Here is a 24720-nt window from a genome sequence, read left to right on the forward strand (position 1 = left end):
TATTCTGTTAACACGTGTTAGGGCAGTTACATTAACACTCTATTCTGTTAACACGTGTTAGGGCAGTTACATTAACCCTCTATTCTGTTAACACGTGTTAGGGCAGTTACATTAACACTATTCTGTTAACACGTGTTAGGGCAGTTACATTAACACTCTATTCTGTTAACACGTGTTAGGGCAGTTACATTAACCCTCTATTCTGTTAACACGTGTTAGGGCAGTTACATTAACACTATTCTGTTAACACGTGTTAGGGCAGTTACATTAACACTCTATTCTGTTAACACGTGTTAGGGCAGTTACATTAACCCTCTATTCTGTTAACACGTGTTAGGGCAGTTACATTAACACTCTATTCTGTTAACACGTGTTAGGGCAGTTACATTAACACTCTATTCTGTTAACACATGTTAGGGTAGTTACATTAACACTATTCTGTTAACACGTGTTAGGGCAGTTACATTAACCCTCTATTCTGTTAACACGTGTTAGGGCAGTTACATTAACACTCTATTCTGTTAACACGTGTTAGGGCAGTTACATTAACACTCTATTCTGTTAACACGTGTTAGGGTAGTTACATTAACACTCTATTCTGTTAACACGTGTTAGGGCAGTTACATTAACCCTCTATTCTGTTAACACGTGTTAGGGCAGTTACATTAACCCTCTATTCTGTTAACACGTGTTAGGGCAGTTACATTAACCCTCTATTCTGTTAACACGTGTTAGGGCAGTTACATTAACACTCTATTCTGTTAACACGTGTTAGGGCAGTTACATTAACACTCTATTCTGTTAACACGTGTTAGGGCAGTTACATTAACACTCTATTCTGTTAACACGTGTTAGGGCAGTTACATTAACCCTCTATTCTGTTAACACGTGTTAGGGCAGTTACATTAACACTATTCTGTTAACACATGTTAGGGTAGTTACATTAACACTATTCTGTTAACACGTGTTAGGGTAGTTACATTAACACTATTCTGTTAACACGTGTTAGGGTAGTTACATTAACCCTCTATTCTGTTAACACGTGTTAGGGTAGTTACATTAACACTCTATTCTGTTAACACGTGTTAGGGTAGTTACATTAACACTCTATTCTGTTAACACGTGTTAGGGTAGTTACATTAACACTCTATTCTGTTAACACGTGTTAGGGCAGTTACATTAACCCTCTATTCTGTTAACACGTGTTAGGGCAGTTACATTAACACTCTATTCTGTTAACACGTGTTAGGGTAGTTACATTAACCCTCTATTCTGTTAACATGTGTTAGGGCAGTTACATTAACACTCTATTCTGTTAACACGTGTTAGGGCAGTTACATTAACACTCTATTCTGTTAACACGTGTTAGGGCAGTTACATTAACACTATTCTGTTAACACGTGTTAGGGCAGTTACATTAACACTCTATTCTGTTAACACATGTTAGGGCAGTTACATTAACACTCTATTCTGTTAACACGTGTTAGGGCAGTTACATTAACCCTCTATTCTGTTAACACGTGTTAGGGCAGTTACATTAACCCTCTATTCTGTTAACACGTGTTAGGGCAGTTACATTAACACTCTATTCTGTTAACACGTGTTAGGGCAGTTACATTAACCCTCTATTCTGTTAACACGTGTTAGGGCAGTTACATTAACACTCTATTCTGTTAACACGTGTTAGGGCAGTTACATTAACACTCTATTCTGTTAACACGTGTTAGGGCAGTTACAATAACACTCTATTCTGTTAACACGTGTTAGGGCAGTTACATTAACACTATTCTGTTAACACATGTTAGGGCAGTTACATTAACACTCTATTCTGTTAACACGTGTTAGGGCAGTTACATTAACTCTATTCTGTTAACACGTGTTAGGGCAGTTACAATAACACTCTATTCTGTTAACACGTGTTAGGGTAGTTACATTAACACTCTATTCTGTTAACACGTGTTAGGGCAGTTACATTAACACTATATTCTGTTAACACGTGTTAGGGCAGTTACATTAACACTCTATTCTGTTAACACGTGTTAGGGCAGTTACATTAACCCTCTATTCTGTTAACACGTGTTAGGGCAGTTACATTAACACTATATTCTGTTAACACGTGTTAGGGCAGTTACATTAACACTCTATTCTGTTAACACGTGTTAGGGCAGTTACATTAACCCTCTATTCTGTTAACACGTGTTAGGGCAGTTACATTAACCCTCTATTCTGTTAACACGTGTTAGGGCAGTTACATTAACCCTCTATTCTGTTAACACGTGTTAGGGCAGTTACATTAACACTCTATTCTGTTAACACGTGTTAGGGCAGTTACATTAACCCTCTATTCTGTTAACACGTGTTAGGGCAGTTACATTAACCCTCTATTCTGTTAACACGTGTTAGGGCAGTTACATTAACCCTCTATTCTGTTAACACGTGTTAGGGCAGTTACATTAACACTCTATTCTGTTAACACGTGTTAGGGCAGTTACATTAACTCTATTCTGTTAACACGTGTTAGGGCAGTTACATTAACACTATTCTGTTAACACGTGTTAGGGCAGTTACATTAACACTCTATTCTGTTAACACGTGTTAGGGCAGTTACATTAACCCTCTATTCTGTTAACACGTGTTAGGGCAGTTACAATAACACTCTATTCTGTTAACACGTGTTAGGGCAGTTACATTAACACTATTCTGTTAACACATGTTAGGGCAGTTACATTAACCCTCTATTCTGTTAACACGTGTTAGGGCAGTTACATTAACACTCTATTCTGTTAACACGTGTTAGGGCAGTTACATTAACACTCTATTCTGTTAACACATGTTAGGGTAGTTACATTAACACTATTCTGTTAACACGTGTTAGGGCAGTTACATTAACACTATTCTGTTAACACGTGTTAGGGCAGTTACATTAACACTCTATTCTGTTAACACGTGTTAGGGCAGTTACATTAACACTATTCTGTTAACACGTGTTAGGGCAGTTACATTAACACTCTATTCTGTTAACACGTGTTAGGGCAGTTACATTAACACTCTATTCTGTTAACATGTGTTAGGGCAGTTACATTAACACTATTCTGTTAACACGTGTTAGGGCAGTTACATTAACACTCTATTCTGTTAACACGTGTTAGGGCAGTTACATTAACACTCTATTCTGTTAACACGTGTTAGGGCAGTTACATTAACACTATTCTGTTAACACGTGTTAGGGCAGTTACATTAACACTCTATTCTGTTAACACGTGTTAGGGCAGTTACATTAACACTCTATTCTGTTAACACGTGTTAGGGCAGTTACATTAACACTATTCTGTTAACACGTGTTAGGGCAGTTACATTAACACTCTATTCTGTTAACACGTGTTAGGGTAGTTACATTAACACTATTCTGTTAACATGTGTTAGGGCAGTTACATTAACACTCTATTCTGTTAACACGTGTTAGGGTAGTTACATTAACACTCTATTCTGTTAACACGTGTTAGGGCAGTTACATTAACACTCTATTCTGTTAACATGTGTTAGGGTAGTTACATTAACACTATTCTGTTAACACGTGTTAGGGCAGTTACATTAACACTCTATTCTGTTAACACGTGTTAGGGCAGTTACATTAACACTCTATTCTGTTAACATGTGTTAGGGTAGTTACATTAACACTATTCTGTTAACATGTGTTAGGGCAGTTACATTAACACTATTCTGTTAACACGTGTTAGGGCAGTTACATTAACACTCTATTCTGTTAACATGTGTTAGGGTAGTTACATTAACACTCTATTCTGTTAACACGTGTTAGGGCAGTTACATTAACCCTCTATTCTGTTAACACGTGTTAGGGCAGTTACAATAACACTCTATTCTGTTAACACGTGTTAGGGCAGTTACATTAACCCTCTATTCTGTTAACACGTGTTAGGGCAGTTACAATAACACTCTATTCTGTTAACACGTGTTAGGGTAGTTACATTAACCCTCTATTCTGTTAACACGTGTTAGGGCAGTTACAATAACACTCTATTCTGTTAACACGTGTTAGGGCAGTTACATTAACCCTCTATTCTGTTAACACGTGTTAGGGCAGTTACAATAACACTCTATTCTGTTAACACGTGTTAGGGCAGTTACAATAACACTCTATTCTGTTAACACGTGTTAGGGTAGTTACGTTAACCCTCTATTCTGTTAACACGTGTTAGGGCAGTTACAATAACACTCTATTCTGTTAACACGTGTTAGGGCAGTTACATTAACCCTCTATTCTGTTAACACGTGTTAGGGCAGTTACAATAACACTCTATTCTGTTAACACGTGTTAGGGCAGTTACATTAACCCTCTATTCTGTTAACACGTGTTAGGGCAGTTACAATAACACTCTATTCTGTTAACATGTGTTAGGGTAGTTACATTAACACTCTATTCTGTTAACACGTGTTAGGGCAGTTACATTAACCCTCTATTCTGTTAACACGTGTTAGGGCAGTTACAATAACACTCTATTCTGTTAACACGTGTTAGGGCAGTTACATTAACCCTCTATTCTGTTAACACGTGTTAGGGCAGTTACATTAACACTCTATTCTGTTAACACGTGTTAGGGCAGTTACATTAACCCTCTATTCTGTTAACACGTGTTAGGGCAGTTACATTAACACTCTATTCTGTTAACACGTGTTAGGGCAGTTACATTAACACTCTATTCTGTTAACACGTGTTAGGGCAGTTACATTAACCCTCTATTCTGTTAACACGTGTTAGGGCAGTTACATTAACACTATTCTGTTAACACGTGTTAGGGCAGTTACATTAACCCTCTATTCTGTTAACACGTGTTAGGGCAGTTACATTAACACTCTATTCTGTTAACACGTGTTAGGGCAGTTACATTAACACTCTATTCTGTTAACACATGTTAGGGCAGTTACATTAACCCTCTATTCTGTTAACACATGTTAGGGCAGTTACATTAACCCTCTATTCTGTTAACACGTGTTAGGGCAGTTACATTAACACTCTATTCTGTTAACACGTGTTAGGGCAGTTACATTAACACTCTATTCTGTTAACACGTGTTAGGGTAGTTACATTAACACTATTCTGTTAACATGTGTTAGGGCAGTTACATTAACCCTCTATTCTGTTAACATGTGTTAGGGCAGTTACATTAACACTCTATTCTGTTAACACGTGTTAGGGCAGTTACATTAACACTCTATTCTGTTAACACGTGTTAGGGCAGTTACATTAACACTCTATTCTGTTAACACGTGTTAGGGCAGTTACATTAACACTCTATTCTGTTAACACGTGTTAGGGCAGTTACATTAACACTCTATTCTGTTAACACGTGTTAGGGCAGTTACATTAACACTCTATTCTGTTAACACGTGTTAGGGCAGTTACATTAACACTCTATTCTGTTAACACGTGTTAGGGCAGTTACATTAACACTCTATTCTGTTAACACGTGTTAGGGCAGTTACATTAACACTCTATTCTGTTAACACGTGTTAGGGCAGTTACATTAACCCTCTATTCTGTTAACACGTGTTAGGGTAGTTACATTAACACTCTATTCTGTTAACACGTGTTAGGGCAGTTACATTAACACTCTGGATATCACTGTGTGTGTGTACACAGTACATACTGTACTGTATGTGTGCACGCGCGTGCGTGCGTGTGTCCATGCGTGCGTGTCCGTGTGTCCGTGCGTGCGTGTCCGTGTGTGTGTGTGGGTGCGTGCCCGTGTGTCCGTGCGTGCTTGTCAGTGTGTGTGTGCGTGCGTGTCCGTGTGTCCGTGCGTGCGTGTCCGTGTGTGTGTGTGGGTGCGTGCCCGTGTGTCCGTGCGTGCTTGTCAGTGTGTGTGTGCGTGCGTGTCCGTGTGTCCGTGCGTGCGTGTCCGTGTGTGTGCGTGCGTGCGTGCGTGCGTGCGTGCATGCGTGCGTGCGTGCGTCCTCCCACCTCTTCTCCCAGGAGTTGAGGCCCAGGATGTTGATCAGCAGCCTGCAGTAGTAGAAGGCCGACTGTGGGGTCTGAGTCTCCGGCTCCGTCTGCACCGGGGCCCTCATGTGGGGCCCCTCGCCTCGCTGGAACAACAACAACAACAGGCGGTGGCTCTATTTTCGTCCAGGCTAAACCCCTTATCCCTAAACCCCTTATCCCTAAACCCCTTATCCCTAAACCCCTTATCCCTAAACCCCTTATCCCTAAACGACTTTGCCTTTCCTTGACTTTTACTATTTTGAAAAAAACGTTTTTGAATAGTTCAAATAGCCGATCTACAAGCTCACAACGTGTCGATGCAGATCGGCTGATTGAATTATTCAGTCTGAAGAGAGCGGTGCAACAGTGACACCTGGTGGTCGGGTCTAAAGGTACGTAGAGAGCAGTGCAACAGTGACACCTGGTGGTCGGGTCTAAAAGAGAGCGGTGCAACAGTGACACCTGGTGGTCGGGTCTAAAAGAGAGCGGTGCAACAGTGACACCTGGTGGTCGGGTCTAAAGGTACGTATTCAGTCTGAAGAGAGCGGTGCAACAGTGACACCTGGTGGTCGGGTCTAAAAGAGAGCGGTGCAACAGTGACACCTGGTGGTCGGGTCTAAAAGAGAGCGGTGCAACAGTGACACCTGGTGGTCGGGTCTAAAGGTACGTACGTTCGTGACGAAGTCCCTCTCGGCGGTGCTCTGCTTCAGGATGGCGTTGATGACGTCGTTCTCCTGCTTCTCCGAGACGCACGTCGGGGGAGGAGCCGGGATGTTGAGTGGCATGCCTGGAGAGGACCAATCAGAGAGCTCTTTACATATGGCCGTGTGAACTGTGAACCGAAGCTGTGTTTATAGTTATTATAGTTAACACAGAGCCCGCCAGAACCACAGTGACCGTAAGATTAAATTAGTCGTGCAGCCCGCCAAATCCGTAGCATACGTTTTCCAGGGTTTATATTCTTTAATCCATATATAGTTTTCTGAAAAACCTAAGTTTCTATGTCAGTGGTGGTCAAACCTTCTCACGTCAAGGACCCCCAGATTTATCTCTATTGGGCCACGGACCCCCAAACGGACCCCCAAACGGACCCCTCACGGACCCCCATCTCAAAATATGTAGTTCCAGCCTCCAGGGACCTCCTCCCAGAAGGAAAGATTTGAGTAAAAAATGTTCGTTCTGAAAGAATATATTCAAAGATTTGCGCCACATTTTCACGACTTTTCAAAAATAGCAGGCCTACAAGCTCATAGCGCGCCACTCGGTGGCGCGCTATGAGCGCGCTTTTTCGCCACCGAGCGAGAGAACAACAACCGGTCAAGACACCACACACACCATTATGTCATCGTAACATCCGGTTATGGACATTTGGCTCTTCAAAATAAGGGTTGCACGCGATAAAAACCATGGCAATGCGCGATAAACAGATGAATTAATCCTGGCGGGAAATCAGAGGCCGAAATAAAACTAGAATTAAAACAGTAAAAATAAATTAAATAAAACATTTTAGTAAACTGTTTTAGTTAGGGTTTTTTTTTTTATATTTCACGTACATAAGGCTAATATTTTTCTATATTTAAAAAAAAGTAATAGTGAAAAAGAAAAAAACTAATGAAAACTAAATTAAAAGTGTGCGTGTGTGCGTGCGTGTGTGTGTGCGTGTGTGCGTGCGTGTGTGCGTGCGTGCGTGTGTGTGTGTGAAGCAGAGTGGCTCAGAGCCTCAGCCTGATGGTGGTGCTATAGTGTAGCAGAGTGGCTCAGAGCCTGATGGTGGTGCTATAGTGTAGCAGAGTGGCTCACAGCCTGATGGTGGCGCTATAGTGTAGCAGAGTGGCTCAGAGCCTGATGGTGGCGCTATAGTGTAGTAGAGTGGCTCACAGCCTGATGGTGGCGCTATAGTGTAGCAGAGTGGCTCACAGCCTGATGGTGGCGCTATAGTGTAGCAGAGTGGCTCAGAGCCTCTGCCTGATGGTGGCACTATAGTGTAGCAGAGTGGCTCAGAGCCTGATGGTGGCGCTATAGTGTAGCAGAGTGGCTCACAGCCTGATGGTGGCGCTATAGTGTAGCAGAGTGGCTCAGAGCCTCAGCCTGATGGTGGCGCTATAGTGTAGCAGAGTGGCTCAGAGCCTGATGGTGGCGCTATAGTGTAGCAGAGTGGCTCACAGCCTGATGGTGGTGCTATAGTGTAGCAGAGTGGCTCACAGCCTGATGGTGGTGCTATAGTGTAGCAGAGTGGCTCACAGCCTGATGGTGGCGCTATAGTGTAGCAGAGTGGCTCACAGCCTGATGGTGGTGCTATAGTGTAGCAGAGTGGCTCAGAGCCTCTGCCTGATGGTGGCGCTATAGTGTAGCAGAGTGGCTCACAGCCTCAGCCTGATGGTGGCGCTATAGTGTAGCAGAGTGGCTCACAGCCTGATGGTGGCGCTATAGTGTAGCAGAGTGGCTCAGAGCCTCTGCCTGATGGTGGCGCTATAGTGTAGCAGAGTGGCTCACAGCCTCAGCCTGATGGTGGCGCTATAGTGTAGCAGAGTGGCTCACAGCCTGATGGTGGCGCTATAGTGTAGCAGAGTGGCTCAGAGCCTGATGGTGGTGCTATAGTGTAGCAGAGTGGCTCACAGCCTGATGGTGGTGCTATAGTGTAGCAGAGTGGCTCACAGCCTGATGGTGGCGCTATAGTGTAGCAGAGTGGCTCAGAGCCTGATGGTGGTGCTATAGTGTAGCAGAGTGGCTCAGAGCCTGATGGTGGCGCTATAGTGTAGCAGAGGCTCAGAGCCTGATGGTGGTGCTATAGTGTAGCAGAGTGGCTCAGAGCCTGATGGTGGTGCTATAGTGTAGCAGAGTGGCTCAGAGCCTGATGGTGGCGCTATAGTGTAGCAGAGTGGCTCAGAGCCTGATGGTGGCGCTATAGTGTAGCAGAGTGGCTCAGAGCCTGATGGTGGCGCTATAGTGTAGCAGAGTGTCTCAGAGCCTGATGGTGGTGCTATAGTGTAGCAGAGTGGCTCAGAGCCTGATGGTGGCGCTATAGTGTAGCAGAGTGGCTCAGAGCCTGATGGTGGCGCTATAGTGTAGCAGAGTGTCTCAGAGCCTGATGGTGGTGCTATAGTGTAGCAGAGTGGCTCAGAGCCTGATGGTGGCGCTATAGTGTAGCAGAGTGGCTCAGAGCCTCTGCCTGATGGTGGCGCTATAGTGTAGCAGAGTGGCTCAGAGCCTCTGCCTGATGGTGGCGCTATAGTGTAGCAGAGTGGCTCAGAGCCTCTGCCTGATGGTGGCGCTATAGTGTAGCAGAGTGGCTCAGAGCCTGATGGTGGCGCTATAGTGTAGCAGAGTGGCTCAGAGCCTGATGGTGGCGCTATAGTGTAGCCGAGTGGCTCACAGCCTGATGGTGGCGCTATAGTGTAGCAGAGTGGCTCAGAGCCTGATGGTGGTGCTATAGTGTAGCAGAGTGGCTCAGAGCCTGATGGTGGCGCTATAGTGTAGCAGAGTGGCTCACAGCCTGATGGTGGCGCTATAGTGTAGCAGAGTGGCTCACAGCCTGATGGTGGCGCTATAGTGTAGCAGAGTGGCTCAGAGCCTGATGGTGGCGCTATAGTGTAGCAGAGTGGCTCAGAGCCTCTGCCTGATGGTGGCGCTATAGTGTAGCAGAGTGGCTCAGAGCCTGATGGTGGCGCTATAGTGTAGCAGAGTGGCTCAGAGCCTCAGCCTGATGGTGGCGCTATAGTGTAGCAGAGTGGCTCAGAGCCTGATGGTGGCGCTATAGTGTAGCAGAGTGGCTCAGAGCCTGATGGTGGCGCTATAGTGTAGCAGAGTGGCTCACAGCCCGATGGTGGCGCTATAGTGTAGCAGAGTGGCTCAGAGCCTGATGGTGGCGCTATAGTGTAGCAGAGTGGCTCACAGCCTGATGGTGGCGCTATAGTGTAGCAGAGTGGCTCAGAGCCTCAGCCTGATGGTGGCGCTATAGTGTAGCAGAGTGGCTCAGAGCCTGATGGTGACGCTATAGTGTAGCAGAGTGGCTCAGAGCCTCAGCCTGATGGTGGCGCTATAGTGTAGCAGAGTGGCTCAGAGCCTGATGGTGGCGCTATAGTGTAGCAGAGTGGCTCACAGCCTGATGGTGGCGCTATAGTGTAGCAGAGTGGCTCAGAGCCTGATGGTGGTGCTATAGTGTAGCAGAGTGGCTCAGAGCCTGATGGTGGTGCTATAGTGTAGCAGAGTGGCTCAGAGCCTGATGGTGGTGCTATAGTGTAGCAGAGTGGCTCAGAGCCTGATGGTGGTGCTATAGTGTAGCAGAGTGGCTCAGAGCCTGATGGTGGTGCTATAGTGTAGCAGAGTGGCTCAGAGCCTGATGGTGGTGCTATAGTGTAGCAGAGTGGCTCAGAGCCTGATGGTGGTGCTATAGTGTAGCAGAGTGGCTCAGAGCCTGATGGTGGTGCTATAGTGTAGCAGAGTGGCTCAGAGCCTGATGGTGGCGCTATAGTGTAGCAGAGTGGCTCAGAGCCTGATGGTGGCGCTATAGTGTAGCAGAGTGGCTCAGAGCCTGATGGTGGCGCTATAGTGTAGCAGAGTGGCTCAGAGCCTGATGGTGGCGCTATAGTGTAGCAGAGTGGGTCAGAGCCTGATGGTGGCGCTATAGTGTAGCAGAGTGGCTCAGAGCCTGATGGTGGTGCTATAGTGTAGCAGAGTGGCTCAGAGCCTGATGGTGGCGCTATAGTGTAGCAGAGTGGCTCAGAGCCTGATGGTGGCGCTATAGTGTAGCAGAGTGGCTCAGAGCCTGATGGTGGCGCTATAGTGTAGCAGAGTGGCTCAGAGCCTGATGGTGGCGCTATAGTGTAGCAGAGTGGGTCAGAGCCTGATGGTGGCGCTATAGTGTAGCAGAGTGGCTCAGAGCCTGATGGTGGCGCTATAGTGTAGCAGAGTGGGTCAGAGCCTGATGGTGGCGCTATAGTGTAGCAGAGTGGCTCAGAGCCTGATGGTGGCGCTATAGTGTAGCAGAGTGGCTCAGAGCCTGATGGTGGCGCTATAGTGTAGCAGAGTGGGTCAGAGCCTGATGGTGGCGCTATAGTGTAGCAGAGTGGCTCAGAGCCTGATGGTGGCGCTATAGTGTAGCAGAGTGGGTCAGAGCCTGATGGTGGCGCTATAGTGTAGCAGAGTGGGTCAGAGCCTGATGGTGGCGCTATAGTGTAGCAGAGTGGCTCACAGCCTGATGGTGGCGCTATAGTGTAGCAGAGTGGGTCAGAGCCTGATGGTGGCGCTATAGTGTAGCAGAGTGGCTCAGAGCCTGATGGTGGTGCTATAGTGTAGCAGAGTGGCTCACAGCCTGATGGTGGTGCTATAGTGTAGCAGAGTGGCTCACAGCCTGATGGTGGCGCTATAGTGTAGCAGAGTGGCTCACAGCCTGATGGTGGTGCTATAGTGTAGCAGAGTGGCTCAGAGCCTCTGCCTGATGGTGGCGCTATAGTGTAGCAGAGTGGCTCACAGCCTCAGCCTGATGGTGGCGCTATAGTGTAGCAGAGTGGCTCACAGCCTGATGGTGGCGCTATAGTGTAGCAGAGTGGCTCAGAGCCTCTGCCTGATGGTGGCGCTATAGTGTAGCAGAGTGGCTCACAGCCTCAGCCTGATGGTGGCGCTATAGTGTAGCAGAGTGGCTCACAGCCTGATGGTGGCGCTATAGTGTAGCAGAGTGGCTCAGAGCCTGATGGTGGTGCTATAGTGTAGCAGAGTGGCTCACAGCCTGATGGTGGTGCTATAGTGTAGCAGAGTGGCTCACAGCCTGATGGTGGCGCTATAGTGTAGCAGAGTGGCTCAGAGCCTGATGGTGGTGCTATAGTGTAGCAGAGTGGCTCAGAGCCTGATGGTGGCGCTATAGTGTAGCAGAGGCTCAGAGCCTGATGGTGGTGCTATAGTGTAGCAGAGTGGCTCAGAGCCTGATGGTGGTGCTATAGTGTAGCAGAGTGGCTCAGAGCCTGATGGTGGCGCTATAGTGTAGCAGAGTGGCTCAGAGCCTGATGGTGGCGCTATAGTGTAGCAGAGTGGCTCAGAGCCTGATGGTGGCGCTATAGTGTAGCAGAGTGTCTCAGAGCCTGATGGTGGTGTTATAGTGTAGCAGAGTGGCTCAGAGCCTGATGGTGGCGCTATAGTGTAGCAGAGTGGCTCAGAGCCTGATGGTGGCGCTATAGTGTAGCAGAGTGGCTCAGAGCCTCTGCCTGATGGTGGCGCTATAGTGTAGCAGAGTGGCTCAGAGCCTCTGCCTGATGGTGGCGCTATAGTGTAGCAGAGTGGCTCAGAGCCTCTGCCTGATGGTGGTGCTATAGTGTAGCAGAGTGGCTCAGAGCCTGATGGTGGCGCTATAGTGTAGCAGAGTGGCTCAGAGCCTGATGGTGGCGCTATAGTGTAGCCGAGTGGCTCACAGCCTGATGGTGGCGCTATAGTGTAGCAGAGTGGCTCAGAGCCTGATGGTGGCGCTATAGTGTAGCAGAGTGGCTCAGAGCCTGATGGTGGCGCTATAGTGTAGCAGAGTGGCTCACAGCCTGATGGTGGCGCTATAGTGTAGCAGAGTGGCTCACAGCCTGATGGTGGCGCTATAGTGTAGCAGAGTGGCTCAGAGCCTGATGGTGGCGCTATAGTGTAGCAGAGTGGCTCAGAGCCTCTGCCTGATGGTGGCGCTATAGTGTAGCAGAGTGGCTCAGAGCCTCTGCCTGATGGTGGCGCTATAGTGTAGCAGAGTGGCTCAGAGCCTGATGGTGGCGCTATAGTGTAGCAGAGTGGCTCAGAGCCTCAGCCTGATGGTGGCGCTATAGTGTAGCAGAGTGGCTCAGAGCCTGATGGTGGCGCTATAGTGTAGCAGAGTGGCTCAGAGCCTGATGGTGGCGCTATAGTGTAGCAGAGTGGCTCACAGCCTGATGGTGGCGCTATAGTGTAGCAGAGTGGCTCAGAGCCTGATGGTGGCGCTATAGTGTAGCAGAGTGGCTCACAGCCTGATGGTGGCGCTATAGTGTAGCAGAGTGGCTCAGAGCCTCAGCCTGATGGTGGCGCTATAGTGTAGCAGAGTGGCTCAGAGCCTGATGGTGACGCTATAGTGTAGCAGAGTGGCTCAGAGCCTCAGCCTGATGGTGGCGCTATAGTGTAGCAGAGTGGCTCAGAGCCTGATGGTGGCGCTATAGTGTAGCAGAGTGGCTCAGAGCCTGATGGTGGCGCTATAGTGTAGCAGAGTGGCTCAGAGCCTGATGGTGGCGCTATAGTGTAGCAGAGTGGCTCAGAGCCTGATGGTGGTGCTATAGTGTAGCAGAGTGGCTCAGAGCCTGATGGTGGTGCTATAGTGTAGCAGAGTGGCTCAGAGCCTGATGGTGGTGCTATAGTGTAGCAGAGTGGCTCAGAGCCTGATGGTGGTGCAATAGTGTAGCAGAGTGGCTCAGAGCCTGATGGTGGTGCTATAGTGTAGCAGAGTGGCTCAGAGCCTGATGGTGGTGCTATAGTGTAGCAGAGTGGCTCAGAGCCTGATGGTGGTGCTATAGTGTAGCAGAGTGGCTCAGAGCCTGATGGTGGCGCTATAGTGTAGCAGAGTGGCTCAGAGCCTGATGGTGGCGCTATAGTGTAGCAGAGTGGCTCAGAGCCTGATGGTGGCGCTATAGTGTAGCAGAGTGGCTCAGAGCCTGATGGTGGCGCTATAGTGTAGCAGAGTGGGTCAGAGCCTGATGGTGGCGCTATAGTGTAGCAGAGTGGCTCAGAGCCTGATGGTGGTGCTATAGTGTAGCAGAGTGGCTCAGAGCCTGATGGTGGCGCTATAGTGTAGCAGAGTGGCTCAGAGCCTGATGGTGGCGCTATAGTGTAGCAGAGTGGCTCAGAGCCTGATGGTGGCGCTATAGTGTAGCAGAGTGGCTCAGAGCCTGATGGTGGCGCTATAGTGTAGCAGAGTGGCTCAGAGCCTGATGGTGGCGCTATAGTGTAGCAGAGTGGGTCAGAGCCTGATGGTGGCGCTATAGTGTAGCAGAGTGGCTCAGAGCCTGATGGTGGCGCTATAGTGTAGCAGAGTGGCTCAGAGCCTGATGGTGGCGCTATAGTGTAGCAGAGTGGGTCAGAGCCTGATGGTGGCGCTATAGTGTAGCAGAGTGGCTCAGAGCCTGATGGTGGTGCTATAGTGTAGCAGAGTGGCTCAGAGCCTGATGGTGGTGCTATAGTGTAGCAGAGTGGCTCAGAGCCTGATGGTGGCGCTATAGTGTAGCAGAGTGGCTCAGAGCCTGATGGTGGCGCTATAGTGTAGCAGAGAGGCTCAGAGCCTGATGGTGGCGCTATAGTGTAGCAGAGTGGCTCAGAGCCTGATGGTGGTGCTATAGTGTAGCAGAGTGGCTCAGAGCCTGATGGTGGTGCTATAGTGTAGCAGAGTGGCTCAGAGCCTGATGGTGGTGCTATAGTGTAGCAGAGTGGCTCAGAGCCTGATGGTGGTGCTATAGTGTAGCAGAGTGGCTCAGAGCCTGATGGTGGTGCTATAGTGTAGCAGAGTGGCTCAGAGCCTGATGGTGGCGCTATAGTGTAGCAGAGTGGCTCAGAGCCTGATGGTGGCGCTATAGTGTAGCAGAGTGGCTCAGAGCCTGATGGTGGCGCTATAGTGTAGCAGAGTGGCTCAGAGCCTGATGGTGGCGCTATAGTGTAGCAGAGTGGCTCAGAGCCTGATGGTGGCGCTATAGTGTAGCAGAGTGGGTCAGAGCCTGATGGTGGCGCTATAGTGTAGCAGAGTGGCTCAGAGCCTGATGGTGGTGCTATAGTGTAGCAGAGTGGCTCAGAGCCTGATGGTGGTGCTATAGTGTAGCAGAGTGGGTCAGAGCCTGATGGTGGTGCTATAGTGTAGCAGAGTGGCTCAGAGCCTGATGGTGGCGCTATAGTGTAGCAGAGTGGCTCAGAGCCTGATGGTGGCGCTATAGTGTAGCAGAGTGGCTCAGAGCCTGATGGTGGCGCTATAATGTAGCAGAGTGGCTCAGAGCCTGATGGTGGTGCTATAGTGTAGCAGAGTGGCTCAGAGCCTGATGGTGGCGCTATAGTGTAGCAGAGTGGCTCAGAGCCTGATGGTGGCGCTATAGTGTAGCAGAGTGGCTCAGAGCCTCTGCCTGATGGTGGCGCTATAGTGTAGCAGAGTGGCTCAGAGCCTCAGCCTGATGGTGGCGCTATATCAGAATCAGAATATCTTTATTGTTATTGTACAAGACAACGAAATTGATGTGCATTCCAGCTCAAGTGCATTTAAAACAAAAGACATAATACTCTATATAAAAAACATACATTAAGACATATTGCACAGTGAGTCCCTTTAGTCCATAAAGTGTCAGGGTTCAAGTGTCAGTGTTTAGAGCTATGACTGCTCTGGGGTAGAAACTATGTTTCAGTCTGTTCATCCTTGCATTGATGACCCTATAGCGCCTCCCTGAGGGCATGAGTTGCAGCAGGTGATGACCTGGGTGGGATGGGTCCTTGAGGATGCTGTTGGCTCTTCTGCTACAATGTCTCTTGTAGAGGTCCTCCAGAGATGTGAGAGGACATGCCATGATCCTCTGGGCCGTGTTTATGACCCCCTGAAGGGACTTCCTTTCTGCCGCCGTGCAGCTGGAAAACCACAGGGAGATGCCGTAGGTCAACACTGACTCGATGGAACAGCGGTAGAAGGACAGTAGCACACTCTCCATTATGTCCATTTTCCTGAGCACTCTGAGAAAGTAACGTCGCTGTTGACCTTTTTTCTTGAGCGCAGTGGTGTTAGTTTTCCAGGTCATGTTGTCCGAGATGTTCATGCCCAGGAACCTGAAGTCTGAGACCCTTTCCACCTCCTCTCCCTTGATGTGGATAGGCTGGATAGGCTGAATGTTCTTCCTCCTGAAGTCTACTATCAGCTCCTTGGTCTTGGAGGTGTTGAGAATGAGGTTATTCCTCTCACACCATTCTGACAGCACGTGCACCTCTTCCCTATACGCAGTCTCATCCCCTTCTGTAATGAGCCCCACCACTGTGGTGTCATCCGCAAATTTGATGATGGCATTACTCGGATAGATGGGAGTACAGTCATGGGTGTAGAGAGTGTAGAGTAGGGGGCTCAACACACAGCCCTGTGGAGCACCAGTGCTGACGCTGAGTGCTGAGGATAGATGGGGTCCTACTCTCACTCTTTGAGGGCGATCTGTCAGAAAGTTTTGAATCCAGAGGCAGATGTGATGAGAGAGTCCCAACTCCAGTAGCTTGGGGATTAGTCTGCCCGGCACAATGGTGTTAAACGCAGAGCTAAAGTCTATGAAGAGTAGCCTGCCGTAGCTCCTTGGCTTTTCCAGATGTGTAAGTGTGGAATGGAGAGCTGTTGCTATGGCGTCTTCTGTAGACCTGTTGGCTCTGTACGCAAACTGATGGGGGTCCAGTGTGGATGGTAGACTAGCTGTAATATGACTCCGGACCAGTTTCTCAAAACACTTCATGATGGTAGGTGTAAGTGCCACTGGCCGGTAGTCATTTAGGCTGCTGACATTTGCCTTTTTTGGGAGGGGAATTATTGTGGAGGACTTCAGACAGGGTGGGATCAAGCCCTGTTGTAGGGACTGGTTGAATATCTTGGTGAAGACACCCGCCAGTTGGTCTGCGCAGTCCTTCAAAACCCTTCCTGTCCTATAGTGTCCTATAGTGTAGCAGAGTGGCTCAGAGCCTGATGGTGGCGCTATAGTGTAGCAGAGTGGCTCAGAGCCTGATGGTGGCGCTATAGTGTAGCAGAGTGGCTCAGAGCCTGATGGTGGCGCTATAGTGTAGCAGAGTGGCTCAGAGCCTGATGGTGGCGCTATAGTGTAGCAGAGTGGCTCAGAGCCTGATGGTGGCGCTATAGTGTAGCAGAGTGGCTCAGAGCCTGATGGTGGTGCTATAGTGTAGCAGAGTGGCTCAGAGCCTGATGGTGGTGCTATAGTGTAGCAGAGTGGCTCAGAGCCTGATGGCCTCAAAAGTCTAATACTGTATCTCCCACGGTCCAGAGGGATATCCCTTTGGTCTAGTGGTTAAGATGTTGGACTTTCACGTGGGAGGCCCGAGTTCGAATCCCGGGCGTTACACGTGCGTACGTGTGTGTGTGTGTGTGTGTGTGTGTGTGTGTACCTGCTCTCTGCAGACACTCTGGACTAGAGTATCCCAGGTATTGCAGCATGTGGTCGAGCGCGTCGTCCTCCTCATCGTCCTCCTCCTCGTCCTCCCGCAGAGAGTCCCAGGACGGCGTCGCCTCCCGACAGACCCGCTTGGCCAAAGGCTCCGCCTCGCCGACCACCTCCGGTCTGTCCTCGCTCTCCTCCTCCTCCTCCCGCTCGCCGTCCTCCTCCTCTCGACGTGCCGGGCCCTCCTCGCCCCCCCGGTGCCTGTGAGGGCTGTCCACGTCACAAAAACTCAAGCTGACCATTGACCCGTTGAGACCAGATTCTACAAAATGTCTTCTCAAATCATGACAGTTTTATGAAAAACCACATTTTCACGATTTTTTCAAAAATAGCAGACCTACAAGCTCGTAGCGCGGCACTCGGTGCCGCACTATGAGCTTGTAGGTCTGCTATTTTTCAATAGCTAAAGCGTAACATAATGCTTAAAACACCAACAGGGGTTCCCGCTCAGAATGGGTTAAAGTTCTCAACGGGCCCAAAAATTAAGGCCCGACCCGACCCTACCCTAACTGGGTCGCCCCGAGGCTCGGCCCGACCCTAACAATAACCATAATGTTAAGCCTGAAGACAAAAAAAAGGAAAAAAAACGCCACTAAATGCTAAATGGCGGCATAGAAAGATTATGTAATAATTGCGATTAGGGGATTATGTAATAATTGCGATTAGGGGATTATGTAATAATTGTGATTAGGGGATTATGTAATAATTGCGATTAGGGGATTATGTAATAATTGCGATTAGGGGATTATGTAATAATTGCGATTAGGGGATGATGTAATAATTGTGATTAGGGGATTATGTAATAATTGCGATTAGGGGATTATGTAATAATTGCGATTAGGGGATTATGTAATAATTGCGATTAGGGGATTATGTAATAATTGCGATTAGGGGATTATGTAATAATTGCGATTAGGGGATTATGTAATAATTGTGATTAGGGGATTATGTAATAATTGTGATTAGGGGATTATGTAATAATTGTGATTAGGGGATTATGTAATAATTGCGATTAGGGGATTATGTAATAATTGTGATTAGGGGATTATGTAATAATTGCGATTAGGGGATTATGTAATAATTGCGATTAGGGGATTATGTAATAATTGCGATTAGGGGATTATGTAATAATTGCGATTAGGGGATTATGTAATAATTGTGATTAGGGGATTATGTAATAATTGTGATTAGGGGATTATGTAATAATTGCGATTAGGGGATTATGTAATAATTGCGATTAGCGGATTATGTAATAATTGCGATTAGGGGATTATGTAATAATTGCGATTAGGGGATTATGTAATAATTACGATTAGGGGATTATGTAATAATTGTGATTAGGGGATTATGTAATAATTGCGATTAGGGGATTATGTAATAATTGTGATTAGGGGATTATGTAATAATTGCGATTAGGGGATTATGTAATAATTGCGAATAGGGGATTATGTAATAATTGCGATTAGGGGATTATGTAATAATTGCGATTAGGGGATTATGTAATAATTGCGATTAGGGGATTATGTAATAATTGCGATTAGGGGATTATGTAATAATTGCGATTAGGGAATTATGTAATAATTGCGATTAGGGAATTATGTAATAATTGCGATTAGGGGATTATGTAATAATTGCGATTAGGGGATTATGTAATAATTGCGATTAGGGGATTATGTAATAATTGTGATTAGGGGAGTATGTAATAATTGTGATTAGGGAATTATGTAATAATTGCGATTAGGGGAGTATGTAATAATTGCGATTAGGGGATTATGTAATAATTGCGATTAGGGGATTATGTAATAATTGCGATTAGGGGATTATGTAATAATTGTGATTAGGGGATTATGTAATAATTGCGATTAGGGCATTATGTAATAATTGTGATTAGGGCATTATGTAATAATTGCGATTAGGGGATTATGTAATAATTGCGATTAGGGGATTATGTAATAATTGCGATTAGGGGATTATGTAATAATTGCGATTAGGGGATTATGTAATAATTGTGATTAGGGGATTATGTAATAATTGTGATTAGGGGAGTATGTAATAATTGTGATTAGGGGATTATGTAATAATTGTGATTAGGGGATTATGTAATAATTGCGATTAGGGGATTATGTAATAATTGCGATTAGGGGATTATGTAATAATTGCGATTAGGGGATTATGTAATAATTGCGATTAGGGGATTATGTAATAATTGTGATTAGGGGATTATGTAATAATTGTGATTAGGGGATTATGTAATAATTGTGATTAGGGGATTATGTAATAATTGTGATTAGGGGATTATGTAATAATTGCGATTAGGGGATTATGTAATAATTGTGATTAGGGGATTATGTAATAATTGCGATTAGGGGATTATGTAATAATTGCGATTAGGGGATTATGTAATAATTGCGATTAGGGGATTATGTAATAATTGCGATTAGGGGATTATGTAATAATTGTGATTAGGGGATTATGTAATAATTGCGATTAGGGGATTATGTAATAATTGCGATTAGCGGATTATGTAATAATTGCGATTAGGGGATTATGTAATAATTGCGATTAGGGGATTATGTAATAATTGTGATTAGGGGAGTATGTAATAATTGTGATTAGGGAATTATGTAATAATTGTGATTAGGGGAGTATGTAATAATTGCGATTAGGGGAGTATGTAATAATTGCGATTAGGGGATTATGTAATAATTGCGATTAGGGGATTATGTAATAATTGTGATTAGGGGATTATGTAATAATTGCGATTAGGGGATTATGTAATAATTGTGATTAGGGCATTATGTAATAATTGCGATTAGGGGATTATGTAATAATTGTGATTAGGGCATTATGTAATAATTGCGATTAGGGGATTATGTAATAATTGTGATTAGGGCATTATGTAATAATTGCGATTAGGGGATTATGTAATAATTGTGATTAGGGGATTATGTAATAATTGCGATTAGGGGATTATGTAATAATTGTGATTAGGGCATTATGTAATAATTGCGATTAGGGGATTATGTAATAATTGTGATTAGGGGATTATGTAATAATTGCGATTAGGGGATTATGTAATAATTGCGATTAGGGGATTATGTAATAATTGCGATTAGGGGATTATGTAATAATTGCGATTAGGGGATTATGTAATAATTGCGATTAGCGGATTATGTAATAATTGCGATTAGGGGATTATGTAATAATTGCGATTAGGGGATTATGTAATAATTGCGATTAGGGGATTATGTAATAATTGCGATTAGGGGATTATGTAATAATTGCGATTAGGGGATTATGTAATAATTGCGATTAGGGGATTATGTAATAATTGCGATTAGGGGATTATGTAATAATTGCGATTAGGGGATTATGTAATAATTGCGATTAGGGGATTATGTAATAATTGCGATTAGGGAATTATGTAATAATTGTGATTAGGGGATTATGTAATAATTGTGATTAGGGGATTATGTAATAATTGTGATTAGGGGATTATGTAATAATTGTGATTAGGGGATTATGTAATAATTGCGATTAGGGGAGTATGTAATAATTGCGATTAGGGGATTATGTAATAATTGCGATTAGGGGATTATGTAATAATTGCGATTAGGGGATTATGTAATAATTGCGATTAGGGGATTATGTAATAATTGTGATTAGGGAATTATGTAATAATTGCGATTAGGGGATTATGTAATAATTGCGATTAGGGGATTATGTAATAATTGCGATTAGGGGATTATGTAATAATTGTGATTAGGGAATTATGTAATAATTGCGATTAGGGGATTATGTAATAATTGCGATTAGGGGATTATGTAATAATTGCGATTAGGGGATTATGTAATAATTGCGATTAGGGGATTATGTAATAATTGCGATTAGGGGATTATGTAATAATTGTGATTAGGGAATTATGTAATAATTGCGATTAGGGGATTATGTAATAATTGCGATTAGGGGATTATGTAATAATTGCGATTAGGGGATTATGTAATAATTGTGATTAGGGGATTATGTAATAATTGTGATTAGGGGATTATGTAATAATTGTGATTAGGGAATTATGTAATAATTGCGATTAGGGGATTATGTAATAATTGCGATTAGGGGAGTATGTAATAATTGCGATTAGGGGAGTATGTAATAATTGCGATTAGGGGATTATGTAATAATTGCGATTAGGGGATTATGTAATAATTGCGATTAGCGGATTATGTAATAATTGCGATTAGGGGATTATGTAATAATTGCGATTAGGGGATTATGTAATAATTGCGATTAGGGGATTATGTAATAATTGCGATTAGGGGATTATGTAATAATTGCGATTAGGGGATTATGTAATAATTGTGATTAGGGGATTATGTAATAATTGCGATTAGGGGATTATGTAATAATTGCGATTAGGGGATTATGTAATAATTGCGATTAGGGGATTATGTAATAATTGCGATTAGGGGATTATGTAATAATTGCGATTAGGGGATTATGTAATAATTGCGATTAGGGGATTATGTAATAATTGTGATTAGGGGATTATGTAATAATTGTGATTAGGGGATTATGTAATAATTGTGATTAGGGGATTATGTAATAATTGCGATTAGGGGATTATGTAATAATTGCGATTAGGGGATTATGTAATAATTGCGATTAGGGAATTATGTAATAATTGTGATTAGGGGAGTATGTAATAATTGTGATTAGGGAATTATGTAATAATTGTGATTAGGGGAGTATGTAATAATTGCGATTAGCGGATTATGTAATAATTGCGATTAGGGGATTATGTAATAATTGCGAACAGGCCTACCTGTCCACCATCTGCTCCTCGCCAGCCTCCTCCCCCTCTCCTCCCTGCGTCTCCTCCCCTCCCTCCTCCTCTTCCTCCTCCTCCTCTTCCTCCTCCTCCTCCATCTTCTCTCCTCCTGTCGTTCGGGCCGGAGGAGTGTGCGCCGGCTGGAGGCTCCTCTGCTGCTGCGGCTGCGCGTGCGTCTGCCTCTGGGTGTGTGTGGGCGTGCGCACCACGTGCGTGCACGTGGGGCTGGGCGGCGGGCTGGGCGGGGGTCCGTAGAGGACGGCCGAGTCCCACGAGTGCTTCCCCGCCACGTCTCGCACGATGACACGCACGCAGGCGGGCGCCGACGACAGGCCGGCCGTCATGCCGCCGCCCGGAACGCCCGATTCTGAGCGGATCTGAGGGGAGGAGAGGACACAAACACTGAGGAGAGGACACAAACACTGAGGAGAGGACACAAACACTGAGGATCTGAGGGGAGGAGAGGACACAAACACTGATCTGAGGGGAGGAGAGGACACAAACACTGATCTGAGGGGAGGAGAGGACACAAACACTGATCTGAGGAGAGGAGAGGACACAAACACTGAGGATCTGAGGAGAGGAGAGGACACAAACACTGAGGATCTGAGGAGAGGAGAGGACACAAACACTGATCTGAGGAGAGGAGAGGACACAAACACTGATCTGAGGGGAGGAGAGGACACAAACACTGATCTGAGGGGAGGAGAGGACACAAACACTGATCTGAGGGGAGGAGAGGACACAAACACTGATCTGAGGAGAGGAGAGGACACAAACACTGATCTGAGGAGAGGAGAGGACACAAACACTGATCTGAGGGGAGGAGAGGACACAAACACTGATCTGAGGAGAGGAGAGGACACAAACACTGATCTGAGGAGAGGAGAGGACACAAACACTGATCTGAGGAGAGGAGAGGACACAAACACTGATCTGAGGGGAGGAGAGGACACAAACACTGAGATCTGAGGGAGGAGAGGACACAAACACTGATCTGAGGAGAGGAGAGGACACAAACACTGATCTGAGGGGAGGAGAGGACACAAACACTGATCTGAGGAGAGGAGAGGACACAAACACTGATCTGAGGGGAGGAGAGGACACAAACACTGATCTGAGGAGAGGAGAGGACACAAACACTGATCTGAGGGGAGGAGAGGACACAAACACTGATCTGAGGGGAGGAGAGGACACAAACACTGATCTGAGGAGAGGAGAGGACACAAACACTGATCTGAGGAGAGGAGAGGACACAAACACTGATCTGAGGGGAGGAGAGGACACAAACACTGATCTGAGGGGAGGAGAGGACACAAACACTGATCTGAGGAGAGGAGAGGACACAAACACTGATCTGAGGGGAGGAGAGGACACAAACACTGATCTGAGGAGAGGAGAGGACACAAACACTGATCTGAGGGGAGGAGAGGACACAAACACTGATCTGAGGGGAGGAGAGGACACAAACACTGAGGATCTGAGGGAGGAGAGGACACAAACACTGATCTGAGGGGAGGAGAGGACACAAACACTGATCTGAGGGGAGGAGAGGACACAAACACTGATCTGAGGAGAGGAGAGGACACAAACACTGATCTGAGGGGAGGAGAGGACACAAACACTGATCTGAGGAGAGGAGAGGACACAAACACTGATCTGAGGGGAGGAGAGGACACAAACACTGAGGATCTGAGGGGAGGAGAGGACACAAACACTGATCTGAGGAGAGGAGAGGACACAAACACTGATCTGAGGAGAGGAGAGGACACAAACACTGATCTGAGGGGAGGAGAGGACACAAACACTGATCTGAGGGGAGGAGAGGACACAAACACTGATCTGAGGGGAGGAGAGGACACAAACACTGATCTGAGGGGAGGAGAGGACACAAACACTGATCTGAGGAGAGGAGAGGACACAAACACTGATCTGAGGGGAGGAGAGGACACAAACACTGATCTGAGGGGAGGAGAGGACACAAACACTGATCTGAGGGGAGGAGAGGACACAAACACTGATCTGAGGAGAGGAGAGGACACAAACACTGAGGATCTGAGGAGAGGAGAGGACACAAACACTGATCTGAGGAGAGGAGAGGACACAAACACTGATCTGAGGAGAGGAGAGGACACAAACACTGATCTGAGGAGAGGAGAGGACACAAACACTGATCTGAGGGGAGGAGAGGACACAAACACTGATCTGAGGAGAGGAGAGGACACAAACACTGATCTGAGGAGAGGAGAGGACACAAACACTGATCTGAGGAGAGGAGAGGACACAAACACTGATCTGAGGAGAGGAGAGGACACAAACACTGATCTGAGGGGAGGAGAGGACACAAACACTGATCTGAGGAGAGGAGAGGACACAAACACTGAGGATCTGAGGAGAGGAGAGGACACAAACACTGATCTGAGGAGAGGAGAGGACACAAACACTGATCTGAGGAGAGGAGAGGACACAAACACTGATCTGAGGGGAGGAGAGGACACAAACACTGATCTGAGGGGAGGAGAGGACACAAACACTGATCTGAGGGGAGGAGAGGACACAAACACTGATCTGAGGAGAGGAGAGGACACAAACACTGATCTGAGGGGAGGAGAGGACACAAACACTGATCTGAGGAGAGGAGAGGACACAAACACTGATCTGAGGGGAGGAGAGGACACAAACACTGATCTGAGGAGAGGAGAGGACACAAACACTGATCTGAGGAGAGGAGAGGA

At 46.2% G+C, this 24720-nt stretch overlaps 1 protein-coding gene across 1 annotated transcript in view; it reads right to left on the minus strand.

The window, feature by feature from the left end:
• Nucleotides 1-24720, minus strand: part of LOC306918486 (ral GTPase-activating protein subunit alpha-1-like) — a gene marked incomplete at both ends in the record, with an annotated part of 53554 nt that overhangs the window by 11400 nt on the left and 17434 nt on the right. Inside the window, 5 exons of the mRNA XM_079531389.1 lie at nt 5981-6105; nt 6673-6788; nt 17105-17367; nt 21980-22023; nt 22066-22362. Coding sequence (XP_079387515.1) covers nt 5981-6105; nt 6673-6788; nt 17105-17367; nt 21980-22023; nt 22066-22362 — 845 coding nt within the window. The remainder of the gene's footprint in view (nt 1-5980; nt 6106-6672; nt 6789-17104; nt 17368-21979; nt 22024-22065; nt 22363-24720) is intronic.

Source organism: Electrona antarctica (assembly GCF_951216825.1).
Source record: "Electrona antarctica genome assembly, contig: scaffold_666, whole genome shotgun sequence".
Taxonomy (NCBI): domain Eukaryota; kingdom Metazoa; phylum Chordata; class Actinopteri; order Myctophiformes; family Myctophidae; genus Electrona; species Electrona antarctica.